Genomic DNA, 18,291 nt, shown 5'->3' with positions numbered 1-18,291 from the left:
AACAACATGTCTCTTCCCAATAAAGATAATTTTTATCTGTGTTAGGACAGTTGGGAAAATGTTTTTTTTTTTTTTTTTTTAATGATCCCCTCCCCTCAGCACACTGGGTTGCCAAACCTTGGATTATTTCATTGGGTGTGTATTATTGTGGCAAGAGTTTTTAGTAGCATATTTCTAAAGACTGCTTTCAACGACTCTGCAAATCTGAGAAGCAGTCAGTGGTTGCTAAGAGACATACTATTCAAGTGTCCCCATAAACATATGTACTGCTGGAGATTGCGATTTAGCAATTTGTATTTCACATTTGCAGTTATATTTAGCTGAAAGGTGCTGTGATTATCATGCAACTTATGCAAATTGGTTACCCTGTCCTTAAAAGTGACCTTTTGTTATTGTGTTTTAAAAATTCAAGACAAATTGGACTCGACACAAACCTACTTGTTAATAAATTTTAAGTTCTACAGTGAAATCAATTTCTTGAGGCCTTGAATCTCAGCTCTAATACAAAGAGCTGTTGTCCAAACAAGTTCCTTGAATGTGTCAAAATGTTTATTACATTTCTCTCTCTGTGCCTATAGCAAATAAAACTTAAGAGAATTTATTTGATCAGGAATTTTATCAGATAATCCTTACTAATTAATCAAGCACTCTCTTCACCTCATCCCATTCAGTCAACCTATCACTTAAAAACCTTGGAAAAGGGTTTTACTGCTCTGGTTCCCGTATCCAGAGCCAGCTTAGCAGGTACACGGCTTGTGCTGTGACACGGGGCCCCTTGCTGAGAAGGGCCCTGCTCTTGGTTAATGCTTTGCTGTTGCTGCCTTGAAAGTCTTCAGTTTTTTAACAAGGGGCACTGCATTTTCATTTTGCTTGGGCCCCACAAATTATGTAGATAGTCCCTGCGTGCAGCCCACTAAGTGCACCATTATGTAGAGTAAAAGCTCTTTCTTGAAATGCTGATCAAATTGATTGTCTTAAAATTTTAAACCACCAGTTTTTGTTCAGTCAGTCCAAATTATTGCTTGAGAGAGGAAAGAATGGATTTCTCTAGTTTGTGGGAAGAATGCCTGAAGTTAGGAAGAAAATAAAAGCATGTGACTTAGCAGATTTGTTCATATTTGGGTGACTTACACCTTTGAAATGTTTATACTGAGTTTCCATAGGAGTCTTGAAGTCAGAATTGCTAAAAGGTTATAATGTACAGCATTTTTTGATTCTTTGTCTCCTCTGTGCTTCTCAGTGGTGCCCATAGATCAACTCATTTGACGTGTTGGTCTTCTTGAGTTGCTCTGATTCATTGGAGTCAGGATGCTATTAATAGGCTCTTGCTACTTGGTTCTAGGCTGTTTTCTCCATGTACATTACTTGTTCGAGGTAAAAGTGTTTGGAAGATACCATTTTTCAGATAGTAGAATAGCTGAAGTTAAAAAAGCCAGAAATGTTTAAATGAAAACAATATTTACATGAAAACATGTCGAATACCAATTTCATTGATTGTTTACTTAAGCATTTCTGATGTTCTTTAAAATCTTGCTTTATGAGACACCCTGGGTGGCTCTGATGGTTAAGTGTCAGCCTTCAGCTCAGCTCAGGTTGTGATCTCTAGGGCCTGGAATCAAGCCCCATGTTGGACTCCCAGCTCAGTTGGGAGTCTATTTCTCCCTCTGCCTCTCTTCCTGTTTGTACTTTCTCTGTCTCTGTCTTTGTCTCTCTGTCTCTGAAATGAATACATTTTAGAAATCTCAAGAAAAAAAAAATCTTTCTTTACATGGAATAGGGCATGGTAGTTGTGCCTTTATTGTAGCAGAGGGCAGTTGGGCCTTTTGTTTCAAATCTTTCGCTCCTAATTGTTAAAAATAGTTTTAATTGGGGCGCCTGGGTGGTGCAGTTGTTTAGGCGTCTGACTCTTGGTTTTGGCTCAAGTTGTGATCTCAAGGTTATGAGATTGAGCACCACATTGGGTTCTGCGTTCATTGGACTCTGCTTGAGATTCTCTCCCCACCCCGTCCCTCCTGCTCGTGCTTTCTCTCTCTGTCTCAAATAAATCTTGAAAAAATGGTTTTAATTGATAAAGTAATGTCTATTAAAAAATTCAAATATATTTATATGGTTTATAAAGAAAAATAGCAATCTCCTGCCTCACCCTTCCCCAGCCCAGAGTCTCACTCCCTAGAGGGTAATCACATTCAATTCTTCTAGATGTTTCCTGTATGTATCTCCATGTCTCTAGATAGCATTCTTATACTATTTCTTGATTCAAAATTCTTTTCCCTACTATAAATCATTATGTCTCCCTCTCCATCTCCCTCCTCTATATCTTAACAATATATAATTAGTTATGTCAAAAAATTTAATGAAATGAAATTCTGTGTTTGCATTAGGACTATGTACATGTTGTTCACAGCTGAGGCATATATTAGGCTATAATTGCATTACTTCTCTTATAGAGCTCTATTTTAAACCCCTGGAATGAATAATTGCCTTATTTTTTCACATGCTTGCTTTCCCATGAATGAGTTACTGGTTCATCACTTAGTTCTTCTCTGAGAGCACTGTGGCTCTTCTCAGTCTGGTGTACACATGAGCCAGTCTGTCTTCTATTGTTTTCCTTGGAGGCCTCCTTCCTGAAGCTGAAGCCCCATCATCCTGCTCTGGTTGGCACCTATGGCTTCCTCTAGGCTGTACCCATAGTGGTCATCCTGGGACTTTCTTTTGCCACTCTTCTGCACTGTGTCTTGTATCTCCCCCTTTCTTTCATTTTGGCAGAATATATCCACTAGATGCTTCCTAAGAAAGTATGAATGGGATATACATTTTTCAAAACCTGCTTCTCTGAACATGTCTTTTATTCAGCCCACAGACTTGACTGATATATTGGCTAGATTTATGGGTTAGAACCCATATTCCCTCAGAAGTTTTAGAGAATTCTAAATTGTCTGCTACTTCTAGTGGTATTAAGGAGGCTTGTGGCTGCTGAACTCCTTATCTTTCATAGTGACCTATTTTCTCTCAGCTTTTGAGATCTACTCTTTGTCCTCAGTGTCCAGATCATTCAAAGTGAAGTGCTTTGGTGCAGGTCTTTGTTAATTAATTGTGCAGAGAACATAATGGTCCATGATGGCACATATATATATTGAAATTCATGCCCTTTTTTCCTGAAAATTGCATTGAATTCTTTCTCAGGTAATGTCATTTTCTTTGTTTTTATGTTTCTGTACCTATTCTCTGTGCCTTTTTGGAATGTGTTGGACTTTCTGGATTGATCCTCTAGTTATCTATTTTCTTCTATACACTTCTTTTGGTTCTGCTTTCAGGATAGATTTGCTCATTTTAATGTTCCAGTTCCCTTTTTTTTTTTTTTTTAAAGATCTTACTGTTTCATATGAGAGAGAGAGAAAGAGAGAGGCAGAGACCTAGGCAGAGGGAGAAGCAGGCTCCCTGCAAGGAGCCCGATGTGGGACTTGATCCCAGACCCTGGGATCACATCCTGAGCTGAAAGCAGATGCTCAACCGCTGAGCCACCCAGGTGTCCCATAATGTTCCAGTTCTTCTGAAATTTTTATTTCTTTTACATCTTGAATTTCCAAACTTTTTTTTTTAATTCTCTGAATATTCATCTGCTGTAGCACTGCTTTTATTTCAGGGATCCAATAGATTTATTTCTGAGGATAAGTTCTTTTCTGCAGGTTTTGTTTTGTTTTGTTTGTTTGTTTTTTACTTGCATTGTGGCTATTTCCTCTGAGTTCTTTATGATTGTTTGTTTTGGTCTGTCTTTTATGTTAGAATGTCTGGTGATCCTTGGCTTCATAATTACGTATTAGTCATCAGAGAAGCTTCTTAGAGCCATCTAAAAGCCTTCTTAGAACTGTGTGTGTTTGTGTGCACATGCATGCACACAAGTGGGAGACACTTAGAATATTGAGCAGAGACCTTGAGCTTTCATTGAGAAACCCTCAAATATCAGTGTGTCAATAGATGTTTCCTCTTGAAGCTGTCAAGAGGCTGAAGCTGAGGTCTCTCAAAAGGGACCTTCCTATCACCTACCTAATCCAGAATTTTGAGGGCTTAGTCAGAGAATGGTGCCAGCAAAGATCTCATTCATCAGCATACAGAGTTTTATTTAATCCTTTTATTTGCAATAGAGTTTTTACTTTCCTGTGTACAATGTCTTGAAGACTAGAGACTTGCATGTTTATGCTCTGTAGACTTTGATTATAAATCTTCAGTCCACTGCTTGGGACATGGATCTGGGAGGACTTGTTACTCTTTCGACAAACTTTCAACCAGCCCTCCTGTTTTTAGCTCCGTACACCCTTGCCATCAAATATATCTGGCGTGTTCAATTCTTAAGCCTTTTAAGGGTTCTCTGGTGTGAACTGGCTTGCTTCTTGTTGGCTTCCTTCCCTGCTGGCAGAATGGAAAAACACTTAGCAGAGTGGAGAAAGAGGAAACCTAAGATAGCCCCTGCCATCCACTTTCCATCTTTGAAAAATGTGCAGATTTGTTTCATCGGCTCTCTACTCTAATCTGCCCCGTGGGTTTCTTCCCTTTTTCTTCCTTTATTCTCATGTCAGGGAGGGCTCAGGAAGACAAAGTTTTAGTCTTCGTGTCTGATTTGGAGACCCTGATTGCCTCTTTTCATTTTGCCCTTCTCATTTCATGTAGATTATTATGAGGTTCAAAGGAGAGCTCTTTGGCTAAATCACTTCATGGTTCATCCCTGTTTGTTAGCTTCGGAAAGTCTGGTTTTGTAAACTAGGAGTCAGCAAGTTGACAGATCTATCTTTGCTCTGTAATCACCTTGGAAACTATCCAGCTTCTTTTCTCTGACAAGTTGCCTGCTATATTGTAGGGAGCACAGTCCACTAGGCATTTACAGATGCTGGATTATATTTCTCATTGCTTTTTTGTGGGGAGTGTATATATGACTAAGCACAAACATTTTATTTTGAAAATCAGAGCTCATCCTACTCCCCATTTTTTGGGCCTGTGCATTATTAATACTTTTAATTTTGTCTTTTATGCCATAAAATCATCAAAAACACGTTCTATAGAACAGCAGAAATGTCATTTATATACTGTAATTTTTCTTTCTCATAGGACATGATATATATATATATATGTTATATGTATTTGTGGCTTTGTGTAAATGACTTTAGTTAGATGCTGGGTAATGCATGTTTTTTGAGGGCCTAATGAAAACATTAGTTAAATGATTTTTGCTTAATTATTATATTTTCATTAAATTCTTAAGATTAACAGTACATACATAAGCATAGTTGATTCAGATTTTGCTAATACACCCCCTCAAACTTTGTTGGTTGCAAATTACTCATTAAATCCTTTTATAGCACTTAAAAATAGAAACCAAATTTAAAAATAGAACTTAAAAGGTTAATTATTTCCATTAACGAGGAATAAGATGAGTAGGTTAGGGATCTTATGTCATTTTGTGTGTGTGCAGTCGATAAGAGATACTGAGCCCATGGGGCCTCTTTTACTTATAAGGACCACATACCTTTCTTTCTTAAACTGTTTCCTGTGGAAATATATAGTTGACTTGCTCATTGCTTTCCCTGTGGGCTCCCAAGTTTGTTCATGAATGTGTGTGTGTGCACAGCAACAAGAACAGTTCCTGACATGTGGAGATTGATTGGTCAATTGATTGCATGGTTAAATGGGCAGAGATGGCAGGTGTTTTAACAGCATCTTCTATTCTGATTGGCTGCTGGTGAAGGTATGTGCTGTTGTACCTACCATGAATACTCTCCTTCCACTTCAACTTCCTGATTTCTTCGTGGGTCAGCCTGGATGTCACTTTCTCCAGAAGCCTTCCCTATCACTTTATTTCTTCCAAGTAAAGTAGATTTTTCTGCTATGTATTTATATAGTATCCTAAACCATTTATGCTGTTTATTTACCTGTCTCCCTCATTTACACTAGGCTCTGTGAAGGCTGATTGTGTCTGTCTCCTTGCCCCATAGCTGGCTCTAATAGGCATACATATTTATTTGAGGTATTCATTTTTGGGGTGGGTGGGTGGGTGGATGAGTGGATGGATGGCATTGTAGAGCCAAAATTGCAGCTCTCTCACTGCCCAGTGTTGAAGATTTCCCTTCAGTTTGTACTTCCTGCCATTATTTGAAGGGCTATTCTTTGTCTATAATTTTGTCTTTTGTTCAAAGAAAAACACCAAGCAAAAGTGGATAATTTATTTGATTACTGCCCACTGAGTTATTCTTCTGCTCTCAGCCACATGTCTTAATCACCTGAATTATGCTTATGTATTTCTTGATAGCTTTTTTGGTAATTAGGGTAGTCTGTGTTCATTTGTATATTGTCTATATGTTCTTGAAATGTTTTACTATCAAATCAACTTTAGTGTAAACAATAAGTGTTGCTTTATTGTGATGATAATGTATGAGGAACACAGTAAAATTCAAACCAGTCTCCAACTTGGGTTTTCAGCTAGTGAACCTACCCACTGTTATTTTAATAAATAAATAAATAAATAAATAAATAAATAAATAAATAAATAAATAAATACTTTATTGAGATATAATTCACATACCATAAAATTCACCCTTAAATGGTGAATTTTATAAATTATAAAATTCAGGGTTTTTTAGTTTATAATTCAGTGTTTTTTAATGTACTTACCAGCTTGTGCTATCATCACTGCTATATAATTGCAGAATACTTTTTATCATCCCCCAAAGAAACACCATATTCCTTAGCAGACATTCTTCATTCTGCTGTCTGTATGGATTTGTGTATTCCAGGTATTTCATAAAAATGGAATCATATAATAATTGGCCTTTTGCATCTGGCTTCTTTCCATGTGGTAGCATATATCATTATTCATTCCTTTTTATGGTTGAAAAAGATGGACATCAGGGTTGTTTCCACTTTTGGCTATGATGAATCATGCTGCTGTGAACATTCATGTGCAAGTTTTTGTGTTGACATATTGATACCAGGATTTAGTTTTTGACTTTAGATTACAAATGAGTAGAAACTTTAAAAATGTTATTCATGGTTAGCATACATACAGAAATTGTAAATGCTCACCTCCGTGAATATTTATAAAGTGAGCACAACTGTGTAACAGCAACTAAGCTCTACAAAGAACATTTCTGCTGTCTCTGGGGACTTTAAGATGTTGGCTTTGGTTTAGGTTGATTCATTTATTCGTATGCTCAAGTAGAGCTGAAGGTTCATCTTTTTTTTTAGATTTTATTCATTTATTCATGAGAAACACAGAGAGAGAGGCAGAGAGAGAGAGAGAGAGAGAGAGAGGCAGAGACACAGGCAGAGGGAGAAGCAGGCTCCATGCAGGGAGCCCGACTTGGGACTGGATCCTAGGTCTCTAGGATCACACCCTGGGCTGAAGGTGGTGCTAAACTGCTGAGCCACCGCGGCTGCCCAAACATCTAACTCTTGATCTCAGCTTAGGTCTTGGCCTCAGGGTCATGAGGCTCAAGCCCTGGATTAGAGTGGAGCCTACTTAAATAAACAAACAAACAACAACAACAAAAAAAACTACTTCATGGGGAGGATTAATACAAGTAGATTGCTTAGAAAATAGCATGATCATACTAAGTGCTGTATGTGTTACCTCTTATTGTTGTCATTATGATTATTGTTATTGTGTCTTATCTCTTCATTAGAGTGTGAGTCCCTTGTTTGACTTATAAATCATTCTATTTCCGAAAACCAGCACTGTGCCTGGCACATAATAGATACTTTAATAAATTTTTGAGGAGGTAAAGGAGGGAGGGATTTTAAATGATGAGTGGCAGAATTTCTAAATCATTTCCTGAAACCACTTTTGACAGCTATGCTGTCTTTCATTTACAACAGCTTTTGGAGCTATTTGACAGCGAAGACCCTCGGGAACGGGACTACTTAAAAACAGTCTTACACAGAATTTATGGCAAATTTCTTGGTCTTAGAGCATTTATCCGAAAACAGATTAACAATATTTTTCTAAGGTAAGTGGAGGATGGGGGGAAAAGGAGAAGCAAAATTGGTGGCTTTATGGTAAAGTGTTAAACTTCAAATATTTGAACATAGTGTACTGACTTTATTCTTTCTTTTCTTTTTTAAAAAAGGTTTGTTTATGAAACAGAACACTTCAATGGGGTAGCTGAACTGCTGGAAATATTAGGAAGGTAAGCACATTTTTAGCTAATTGATAATCTCAGGTGAATAGCATTTTGAAAATGAGATTCAAGTGGCACAGGGAAATGCTGACCTAGATCTCTTGCTGTATATACATTTGGTACTCTAAGCATGTTTCCCAACTGACTCTACAAGACATGATTTCTTGTCCTCCTTGCTCCTCAATTATGCATTGCTAATTCTGCAGGAAGGACTGAAAGAACTAACAGTTTGTTCGTTGCAACAGAGACAATAATACACCTAATTGCAGCCAAGCCAGTCACTCCGCAACATCTTATTCTTGTTAGTTTCTTTGCCATTTTCAAAGGAACCATGTACCCAGGTGTAGTTCTTGAACAGCTACTGCTGGGAGAAGTGGAATGAGTTGGAAAAGAGACAGCTGTTTGTGTAGGTTTTTATACACAGGGATGGTAATGTAACCAGACAATGTGATTACTTAGTTTCTCCTCCTAATATGAGAAGAAAATGAAGATGGAGTGACATTGTTTTCACTGTGACTTCCCCAGGAAGGGGCTCTCTGTCTATAGTATTCTTGGTCAGAGAAGAAATTTCAGGAACGATGTCTGCAAATGGAAAGGGTCATAAGTGAGGAGGGCAAACGATTTAGGGGGGAGGGAAAAATAAAGTTTTTGGTACAAAAGCTTTTGGGAATCATCCAGCTAGATTAAAGAGCATAAGAGCCTGTGCTAGGCTATCATAAGCAAATTTTCTTAAATTTCTTTCCTACTTAAATGTACTCTATTAAGTAACTCAGAAATTTTGAATGTCACTGGATGGGGTTTGGGTTGTTTTGGACCAAACATAAACCGATTCAGATTTAACCTGGTCTTCCAAGGGCAGGTTGTCTCAGTTTAGCTGGTTGTGATCACACTGCTAATTCATGTTTCTTCTTCTTTTTCCTAGTATTATCAATGGCTTTGCTTTACCTCTTAAGGCAGAACACAAACAGTTTCTGGTGAAAGTGCTGATTCCTTTACACACTGTCAGGAGCTTATCACTCTTCCATGCCCAGGTAGAATTTTATGCAACTACCTTTGGAAGCAAAATTAAAAGTTTACAAACTCAGTGTTTCTTTGATATTGATATTTCCTTAATTAAAAAAAAAATCCTATAAAATGCTCCCTGAGGAAAATTAAAATGTGTGCTGTTTTTCTGTGTATAGGAGAATCATGGGAATATTTTTCAAGTGGGAGGAGCATTTGTTCAGTCATCTCATTTTATAGAGAACTTTAGGACTTGCCTAGTTCACAAAATTAATATATTGAACATCTTGCGCAGCATCAAATATATGTGGGTTTTCCAAATTTAGATCTTTGAACATGTGTAATCATTTTGGAGTATCCTGGAATGTTTTATCTCATCCTCAGTTGCATTAGTCTATCAGTTGCTCTTTGCCCCCTCTTCCAGTTAATTCCCTATTTCCTTCTCACTTTCTACACACAAATAAACATATTCACAAATAAATCAATCAATATTTTCACATCTTTTTATTTTTAGCCTCCCTTATTTTAAAAAGCATACTCTGTTTTGTCCCAAGTCTGGTTTCCATGCTAATACTGCCTTGTGTGGTGAGCATGTCACCAGGGGACAGATAAATGATATAGTGGCATTTTAATTTTAGTATTCCAAACCAATGGGAATGTTTTGAGTTTGCATAAAAATGTCACACATTTTTCTGAGCAATGTTCCTCTTTAAATGTGAAATTTTGTGTTTCGAGGAAAAATTAGTCCATATGTTTCTAATTTGGAACACCATTAAAATGTTTTGCAAGGGTGGATTTCTTGTCCAAAAATCTTTACGAGCCCTTTTACAAATCTTGCCTCCAGTTTTTGAAATATAGGCTATATCACATTTCATGATCGCGTAAAAGAATTCTTACCTAGATGAGGTAACATCAGATGTAAAACGTTTCACTCTTCTCACTGTGGCAGGTACACAACCTTTTATCTCTTCATGAAACCACTTCAGTTTGCATGGGCCACTTTAGGCAATCAACAGAGTGTTTAGTTAAGTGCCTACATTTCGTATGGGACTCTTCTGGAACCACAGTAAAATCCAGTACTGTTGAGGTTGTCAAAGAGAGAAAGGAAGCTTATGAGATGTAGCTTAGACTGTATGTAGATGAGACACTTTCAGAATATATTGAATGTGATATTTCTGCTTTTTATTAGCTGGATACTTCATGTCTCAGTATTCTTTTAAAAAAAATTCCCCTGGGGTGTTATTAGTGTCAATCTTTAGTTTGAAAAAGTAGCTTTTTATTTCGCTTTATATATATTTTATTTTTAAAATGAAGTGAACATGAAGTTACTAAAACCAGAGTCTAAAAACTTCTTAGGAAGTTTTAATATGTCTTTTGAGCCCTTTTGAGTATATAGCATTTCCAATTTTGTCTTTCATTTTTCTGTTTCTCCAGCTGGCATATTGCATAGTACAGTTTTTGGAGAAAGATCCTTCACTCACAGAACCAGTAAGTATTTTTGCTGTAATTTCAAAAAGCTTCAAAATGACTACTTTTCATGAAGTACATGTAGAAAATTAAGTGCCATTGTTTTTCTCCTTTTCATTTTAGGTTATTAGGGGGCTAATGAAATTTTGGCCTAAAACATGTAGTCAAAAAGAGGTAAGTGCTTAATGTTGGTTGTGTTAAGAGCTTACTAAATACTCTGCAGAGTGTCAGGCTCTGAGGCAATTAGTATGTGCAAAAATATATTACTTCATCCAATCTTCATTTTATCTCTGTAAAGGAAGATTGCCATATTCACATTTTACTGGTCTTTTTTTTTTTTTTAAATAAAGATTTTATTTATTCATTCATTCATGAGAGACAGAGAGAGAGAAGCAGAGACACAGGCAGAGGGAGAAGCAGGCTCCATGCAGGGAGCCCGACGTGGGACTCGATCCTGGGTTCCCAGGATCACACCCTAGGCTGAAGGTGGCACTAAGCCACTGAGCCCCCTGGGCTGCCCACATTTTACTGGTCTTAAAATTGAAGCATAAAGAGCTTAAGTAGCTTCCCCAAGTATGCTAAGTATAAGTGATTAGGCCAGAATCTCACCCTGATTCCTGAACCCTGATCTTTTATCATGCTCTGCTCAGTCCAGGGAAGCCCGAGTCAGACTTTGGTTACATGTCCCACTATCTAGCTTTATCAAAAACAACCTTCTTTCTAGTGACCACCTTCATAATATGGAGGCTATGGTGTTATTGTAGATTGATAGCTAGAGCTACCTGCCCAAATACCCCACTTTAAAATAGGATATAGATGGGATCTTTACTGTGTACAATTAAAAAACATATTACAGACCTTTTGTTTCAGCTGCTCATAAGTGGTCCTGTATATTTCTGACCTACAATCATTTGTACTTTTGCCAAGACCTAATCAAACCTGTGCCCTGTGAGGTTGTGGGGGAGTAAGTCTCTTAGCTTAGAGGTGACCCTAGCTAGGTGCCAGATCTTCACTAACTCTTCTATGTTAGACCATGTGGAAAGTGGCCTAGCAAGAAAGGTCAGCTGTTAATTTGACATTTTGGGAGAATTTTGGGAGAACCTCTCTATGTATCTTGAGAAATGGCAAAGAGTCTACTGCCTACTATATGTTATTTTTAACAGCAGTATGCTCCTCCTTCTCAAATCAGTTTCAATTCTCCAAAACCCTACTTTACACAACTTCAGAAAGTCATCTAATTTTTTAATACGTGTTTGACAAAATTAAGCTATATATTGCTACCCAGATATATGAAAACATGGTCATCTTTCATATTTTAATTGCACAGTTAATTTTTTAAGGTAAATTTTTTTATGCCTAAATAGGTAACTGGTTTTGTTTCTCTGTCAGTTTTTCCATTATATTTTAAACAAATGTGCTACTGATTTGGCTCTTTTTTGTGATCTACAAGCTTGGTTTCTGGGTGCCTGGGTCGCTCAGTTAGTTAGGTATCCTACTCTTGATTTCGGCTCAGATCGTGATCTCAGGGTCCTGGGATCAGCAGTGTCGGCCTCCCTGCTCAGCAGGGAGTCTGCTTATCTCCCTCTTTCTCTGCCCCTCCCCTGCTCATGCTCACTCTCCCTCTCTCTAAAATAAATAAATAAATCTTTAAAAAATTAAAAACTCTGTTTCTTGAGACACATAGTGCTAAGGTTAGGATTCATTGTGAGCAGTTGTGCACGTGTGCGTATGTGTGCAAACTGGGTTGGGTGTGTGCTAATGGGTTTAAAGTGGTACCTGTGTGTAGGCGAACCTGCTCATTTTTATCTCTCTGACTTTCTGTGTTCTGTTAACCAGGGTATCCTAGGGGGGAGTGCTTAGCACATAGCAGGAACTGTAAACATTAGCAGATTATCCACATGTGCCACTGTGAACTTTTGTCCATCCATGTAGGGGGGCTACTCTCCCCTTGTTTGAAAAATAAGAGTGGGGGAGCAGATGCCAGGTTGATAGCACTAGAGAGAGGAGAGCCCCATGGAGACACTGCTGTTCCCCAAGGGCCTCCTGCAATGTGTGCCCCTTGTTCTGTGTTATAGATGTAGCACATAGAGAGTTTTTTCCAAAGTAAATGGAACCATACTTTCAAAGCTATAGGGCATTTGCTCTTAACAATTACCCTCTGCTGAATTCTTTGTGAAATGAACATCTAACATAAGATAATGCCTAATTTGTTCTGTTTGGTTTTATGTATAAATTTTTCTTAAAAGTCTTTTCTTATAAACTCTCATTAATCCTCATCATTCATTTGGATTTTTAAATGAAGTACCTGGCATTTTGTGTTTTTGTATGTACTTACAGGTCATGTTCCTTGGGGAGCTGGAGGAAATATTGGATGTGATTGAACCCTCACAATTTGTTAAAATTCAAGAACCTTTGTTTAAACAAATTGCCAAGTGTGTATCTAGCCCCCATTTTCAGGTTAGTAATAAAGAGAGGAGGAGCTGGAGTGGCCTATGCAACTATCGGGTTAAATTTTATTTGTATTGAAAGACATGTAATGGGCACTAGCTACCTGTTGTTTTTTTATTTGTTATTTTCTCATACAAAAATAATGATCATAATAACCACCTTTGAACATGTGTGGTGTGACAGCTACTTTGATGGTACTTTCTGTCTAGTAACTTCAGTTCTCAGGATCACTCTACAAGAAAGGCATTATGATTTTTACAGATATGAACACTGAAGTTCGAAGTGGTAAAATGACTTGTTTCAAGTAAAGTGGCTGAGTAAGAGGTGGACTGGTAGGGTTCCTATAGAGTGTAAAAGAGAATGTGAAAGCTTAAGAGGCAAAGAGAATACACATACATAACTGTGCTAGATGCTTTACATACGTTATTCGCAAACCTCAAATTATCGTATAAGGCTCTCCCTCCTCGCCTCCACCCCCTTCCATCCCCCCGTGCTGTTTCCTAGATGAAATGATTTTGCTTATGGCCCCAAGTTAATAAGGAGTGGAGTCAGGTGTAGCTTCTAGTGAAAGCTGGTGACCTTCCCATGGCACTACGCTGCCTCCTTGTGGCTGCTCTGGGGGATCACAGGGAAGTGAGCCTGGCAACCTTTTTTTCAACTGGGGCTGTTGCTGCAGAACCCACAGGAGGGAAGAAGGTGATCTGGAGTGAAAACATGTTAGGTTTTATATCCTTTGGGTCTCTCACCAAAGGTCCAAATTGCAGACCTTGAAGATTAACTCTTTATATACTGCTTGTTGATTCAGAGAGATTGTTGAGATTGTAGTGTAGCACAGAATCACACTGCCAATGTGGTAGACTTAGCGGTGGACTTTTTTTCCCTGAGACGTCATTATCCTGAATAGAGACATTGGCTGTAGTTTTAATTTTTGACTTAAAGACATGTTAGAATGTCAAGGCAATGATCTTAAGACAATCATGTGATTGTACCACAACCCTCTTCCCCCACCCCGACCCCCTGCAAAAATGTGTAAACCGTTATATGAGTCATTACATTGTCTGCAGATGATACAGCATATGTCTAGATAAACAGACAACAATCACAGGATACCATGTAGGTGTTTTGTTTATTATACCTGGCCTGAGTGCTCGAGTGTCTGGATTGTCTACCTTGTTTTTCAGTTTTCATCAGGAGGTCTGACATTCTGGAAAGCAAGGAGCAGAAATCTCTCTCTCTCTTTTACTTCAGAAATCTCTTTTAAGATCACCAGGGAGGCTTAAATGATGCTCAGAAGCTTAGAAAGGAGGCAACATGTCTAGTCAGCTATGGCTGTGTCCATTCAGGTTGCTATAAAAAAAAAATAGCCCAGATTGGGTGGATTATAAAAACAGCAGAAATTTATTTCTCTTGTCTCTGGAGGCTGGAAGTTGTATCAGGATGCCAGCACAGTTGGGTGAGGCCTCTCTTCTGAGTTGTGGATTTCGTGTATCCTCACTTGGCAGAAGGGGTATAATGATCTCCCTGGAGCCTATTTTATAAGCACTAATCCCATTCATGAGGCTCCACTCTTATGACTTCAGTACCTTCAGTACCTGACTAAAGGCCCCTTTACTAATACCATCATCTTTGGGAATTAGGATCTCAACATACGAATTTTGTGGGCACACAGCATTCAGATCACAACAGTCTTCTATAACAAAACACCACAGACCATGTGGCTTAAACCACAGAAATTTATTCCTCACAATTCTGGAGGTTGTAAATCTGAGATCAGACTGCCAGCCTGGTCTGCTTCTGGTGAGGGCTCCTTCTCTGGCTTGCAGATGGCTGGCTGCCTTCTCATTGTGTCCTCACATGGCCCTTCCTTGAAGTGAGTGTGTGAGGAAGGAGGAGATCTCTCCCTTCCTCCTCTTAAGACCACCAGGCCTATTGGATTAGGACCCCACCCTTATGACTTCATTTAACCTTAGTTACCTCTTGAAAGTCCTATCTCCAAATACACATATTGGAGGGTTAGGGCTTCAACACATGAATTTAGTCTGTAACAGAAAGAAAACAGAATTTAAAATTATTTGACAGAAGTAAAATTTAGAACAAAAGAAAGGAGAGTAAAGAGATTCTTCTTTATTCATTTGTTAAGTATTCCATTGGTGCATCCAGCAGACATTTTTCGAGTGCCACTCAGTGTAGCCACACACCGTTTACTACTTTGCCCCCAGTGTGGCCTCGGGGTCAGAGGGCTCCAACCAGAGACAGCGCCAAGGTGCAAGGAGGATAGTGGGTCTCAGGAAAGTAATGATTTCTGTCCTAGTGTTAGAAATGCTAATTTTACTTTGCATAAGCAATGCCTTTCCTCTTTAAGGGGCTTTGCTGGATACGGACTTATAAGTGATTTTGCATAGCCACAGACAGATAACATTGATTAAGATACTTGTGAGCATTAAGTAGCAACTAAACATTAGACTCCTAATTGGATATAGGAAAACCCTAGGTTTCTACCTCTTTACCAGCATCCTCCTGTGGTCTCTTTAAAAATTCTTCCTTTTGGTTGTAAGTTCCCAAGTAGCCTCAGAATAGCCTCATGCGCATTCCTCCTTTTGTTCCTCTTTTTCCTTGTGCTCTTGGCTGAGCCACACCATGTGCTTCATGGTTTCTAGACACATTGCCCGTGTGGGCACCTCTGCCCTCCTTTCCTGAAATTCCCTCCACCTGGAATGCCTTCTCCTTCTTCACTTCATCCTTCCAAGCCCAGCTTAGATGCTACTTCCCATGTTACATTCTTGCAGCTCTGCCCTCTGCCCCAGGTCATCCAGGTTGTTCATTCCACTCTTTCTACTGACACTTTGTTTCTTCTATCTTGGTCACAGAATCTTGCCTTGGTCATAGCATCACAATTTATATTGGATAGGCTCACAGAGGCCCCCTTACCCCTTTCCCCCCACTGGCACAGGAGCTCCAAAGGGATAACAGAGTAAAGTTAAAAGCAGTGGCTTTGGAGTCTGCCACTTGCCAGCCATGTGGCCTCAAGGCAATGGCTTATATACTCTGGGCTTATTTCCTCATTTGCAAGATGGAAATCATGGCACTTCCGCTGTGTGTTGGTTGTGAGGATTAAATGAGATAATATGTATGTGGAACACATAGCACAGTGCCTGGCTTAGAGTAAACATTCAATAATGATCTCAGGGTCTAGTGCTTCCTGAATCCCAGGATTTTTTTATTTTTTATTTTTTATTTTTTTGGAAGCAAGTTGAATAATGTAAATGGAAAGGCTTAATTTCTCAGAGTCTATTGGTGGGTACATCTTGTACCATTTCATTAAATTGTTAAGTTTAAGTCTAATTTAAATTTAATTTATTAAATTATAATGTAATTTCTTAATCTGGATGAATGAAAGCCACTCTTCTTTTTCTCCTAAAATGTACCCTTTTTAGAAATTCTAGCCTTTTTGAGATTTTTGGTTTATTATTTTTGATTACTTTTAAAATTGTTTAGTTTTTTTTTTTCTTTTTTTTTTTTTGAGGCTTTCTTTTGAATTCATAGTCCGTTGGATAGCTTGGTGATCAGAGATAGCAAGCAGGTGTCCCTATGCCCAGAAACTGAATGACTTCTTCCCTGCTTACTCACCTGAAAGGAAGGGACCAGAGATAAACTGTGGAAAGAGTCTGGTCACTAGACTTGAGTCTTAGCTTTCACCATTTACTAGTAATGTGACCTTACCAGGGCCTCAGTCTCTCTGAGCATCAGTGTCCATCTCTCCAGTGGACACAACAGTGCCTAGTCCTGGGTGGCGGGAAGGATGGGACCTTTTCCGCACTGCAGCCCCAGTGGCTGGCCAGAGGAGTTGCTCAGCAAACGTGACTGCTTTGTAGAGATGAGCAGCTAGGTTTTTCTGAGTAACTGTTGCCTGAATACCGCTGTGTGCTGGGCCCTGAGATTGATTTGAAGTGTGTGGGATGAAAGAAGCGAGCCAGAAGGGGGCTAATGACCTGGGAAAAACAGTGTGCATCTAGAAGTAGAGGAAATGTATTTGGAGTTTGGGGGACAGGTGGGGAAAATGTGGAATCAGATGAAACAGGCAGTAGGCAGAAAAGAAGTAGGCAAAAAACCTTTGTTTCCTTTCCTAAATTGATGAACCACTTTGGAACTTTCTGAAATTTAAGTCCACAAAAATGTAAAGTGTGATTAATATTTAATTTCACATTTGATTGAAAGATATAAAAATAGTCTTAAAGTATTTTTGTTTGGAGAAATTTTAGTTTTATGTCTTTTTTTCTCTTTTAATATTTTCTTTTTCTTTTTTTTCCAAAGGTGGCAGAAAGGGCACTGTATTATTGGAATAATGAATACATCATGAGTTTGATAGAAGAAAACTCTAATGTCATCCTTCCCATCATGTTTTCCAGTCTTTATAGGATTTCAAAAGAACATTGGAATCCGTAGGTTTTCAGTTTTTCCCCTCTCCCTTCTTCTCTCTTTCCCTACCTCCCCCTTCTTTTTCTCCCTCAATCCCCCCTTATCTTCCTCCCTCCTTCTCTTCCTCCCTCCTTCTCTTCCTCCCTCCTTCTCTTTTGCTTAATAAAATGTCTTGAATGCTTGCTATGTGCCAGATGCTGTGCCTGTTGATGAAGACAGATAGTGTGAAAATTCCTGATTTTAGAAATTCACTGACTGGGTTAGGGGAGATTCACTAGTAAATAGATATTTTATAAAACAATATTTTTAAAATACTGTTATGTTAAAATATCTACTTACTTGAGTTCCTGATTTGTCTGTGAATGTAACAGAGCTATTTGAGGGATGTTCTGGGATGAGAGGAAGGGTTTGCAGATATCAATGAGGCAGTGATGCTCAAACTGAGTATTACAGGAATGCAGCAGGTGGATTTATTTATTTATTCATGAGAGACTACAGAGAGAGAGGAGAGAGAGAGAGAGAGAGAGAGAGAGAGAGAGAGACAGGCAGAGGGAGAAACAGGCTGCATGCAGGGAGCCCGATGCAGGACTCTATCCCGGGACTCCAGGACCACGCCCTGAGCTGAAGGCAGGCACTAAACCACTGAGCCACCCAGGGATCCCCATGAGCCACCCAGGGATTCCCCGCCTGCGTGGTTTAGTTGGTTAAGCATCTGCCTTCAGCTTGGGTCATGATCCCAGGGTCCTGGGATCAAGCCCCTTTTAGGGTGTCGGGCTCCCTGCTCAGTGAGGAG

At 38.8% G+C, this 18,291-nt stretch overlaps 1 protein-coding gene across 3 annotated transcripts in view; it reads left to right on the top strand.

Annotated features, from left to right (window-relative positions):
* Positions 1-18,291, top strand: part of PPP2R5E (protein phosphatase 2 regulatory subunit B'epsilon) — a 145,194-nt gene that overhangs the window by 117,385 nt on the left and 9,518 nt on the right. For all 3 annotated transcript variants that reach the window (XM_072838869.1, XM_072838868.1, XM_072838867.1), the window contains exons 6-12: positions 7,864-7,994; positions 8,115-8,174; positions 9,088-9,196; positions 10,602-10,655; positions 10,758-10,808; positions 12,972-13,091; positions 17,394-17,521. In XM_072838869.1, coding sequence (XP_072694970.1) covers positions 7,864-7,994; positions 8,115-8,174; positions 9,088-9,196; positions 10,602-10,655; positions 10,758-10,808; positions 12,972-13,091; positions 17,394-17,521 — 653 coding nt within the window. The remainder of the gene's footprint in view (positions 1-7,863; positions 7,995-8,114; positions 8,175-9,087; positions 9,197-10,601; positions 10,656-10,757; positions 10,809-12,971; positions 13,092-17,393; positions 17,522-18,291) is intronic.

Source organism: Canis lupus, chromosome 9 (genome assembly GCF_048164855.1).
Source record: "Canis lupus baileyi chromosome 9, mCanLup2.hap1, whole genome shotgun sequence".
Taxonomy (NCBI): domain Eukaryota; kingdom Metazoa; phylum Chordata; class Mammalia; order Carnivora; family Canidae; genus Canis; species Canis lupus.
Note: the sequence above shows the minus strand (reverse complement) of the source record. Positions and strands in the feature narration are given on the sequence as shown.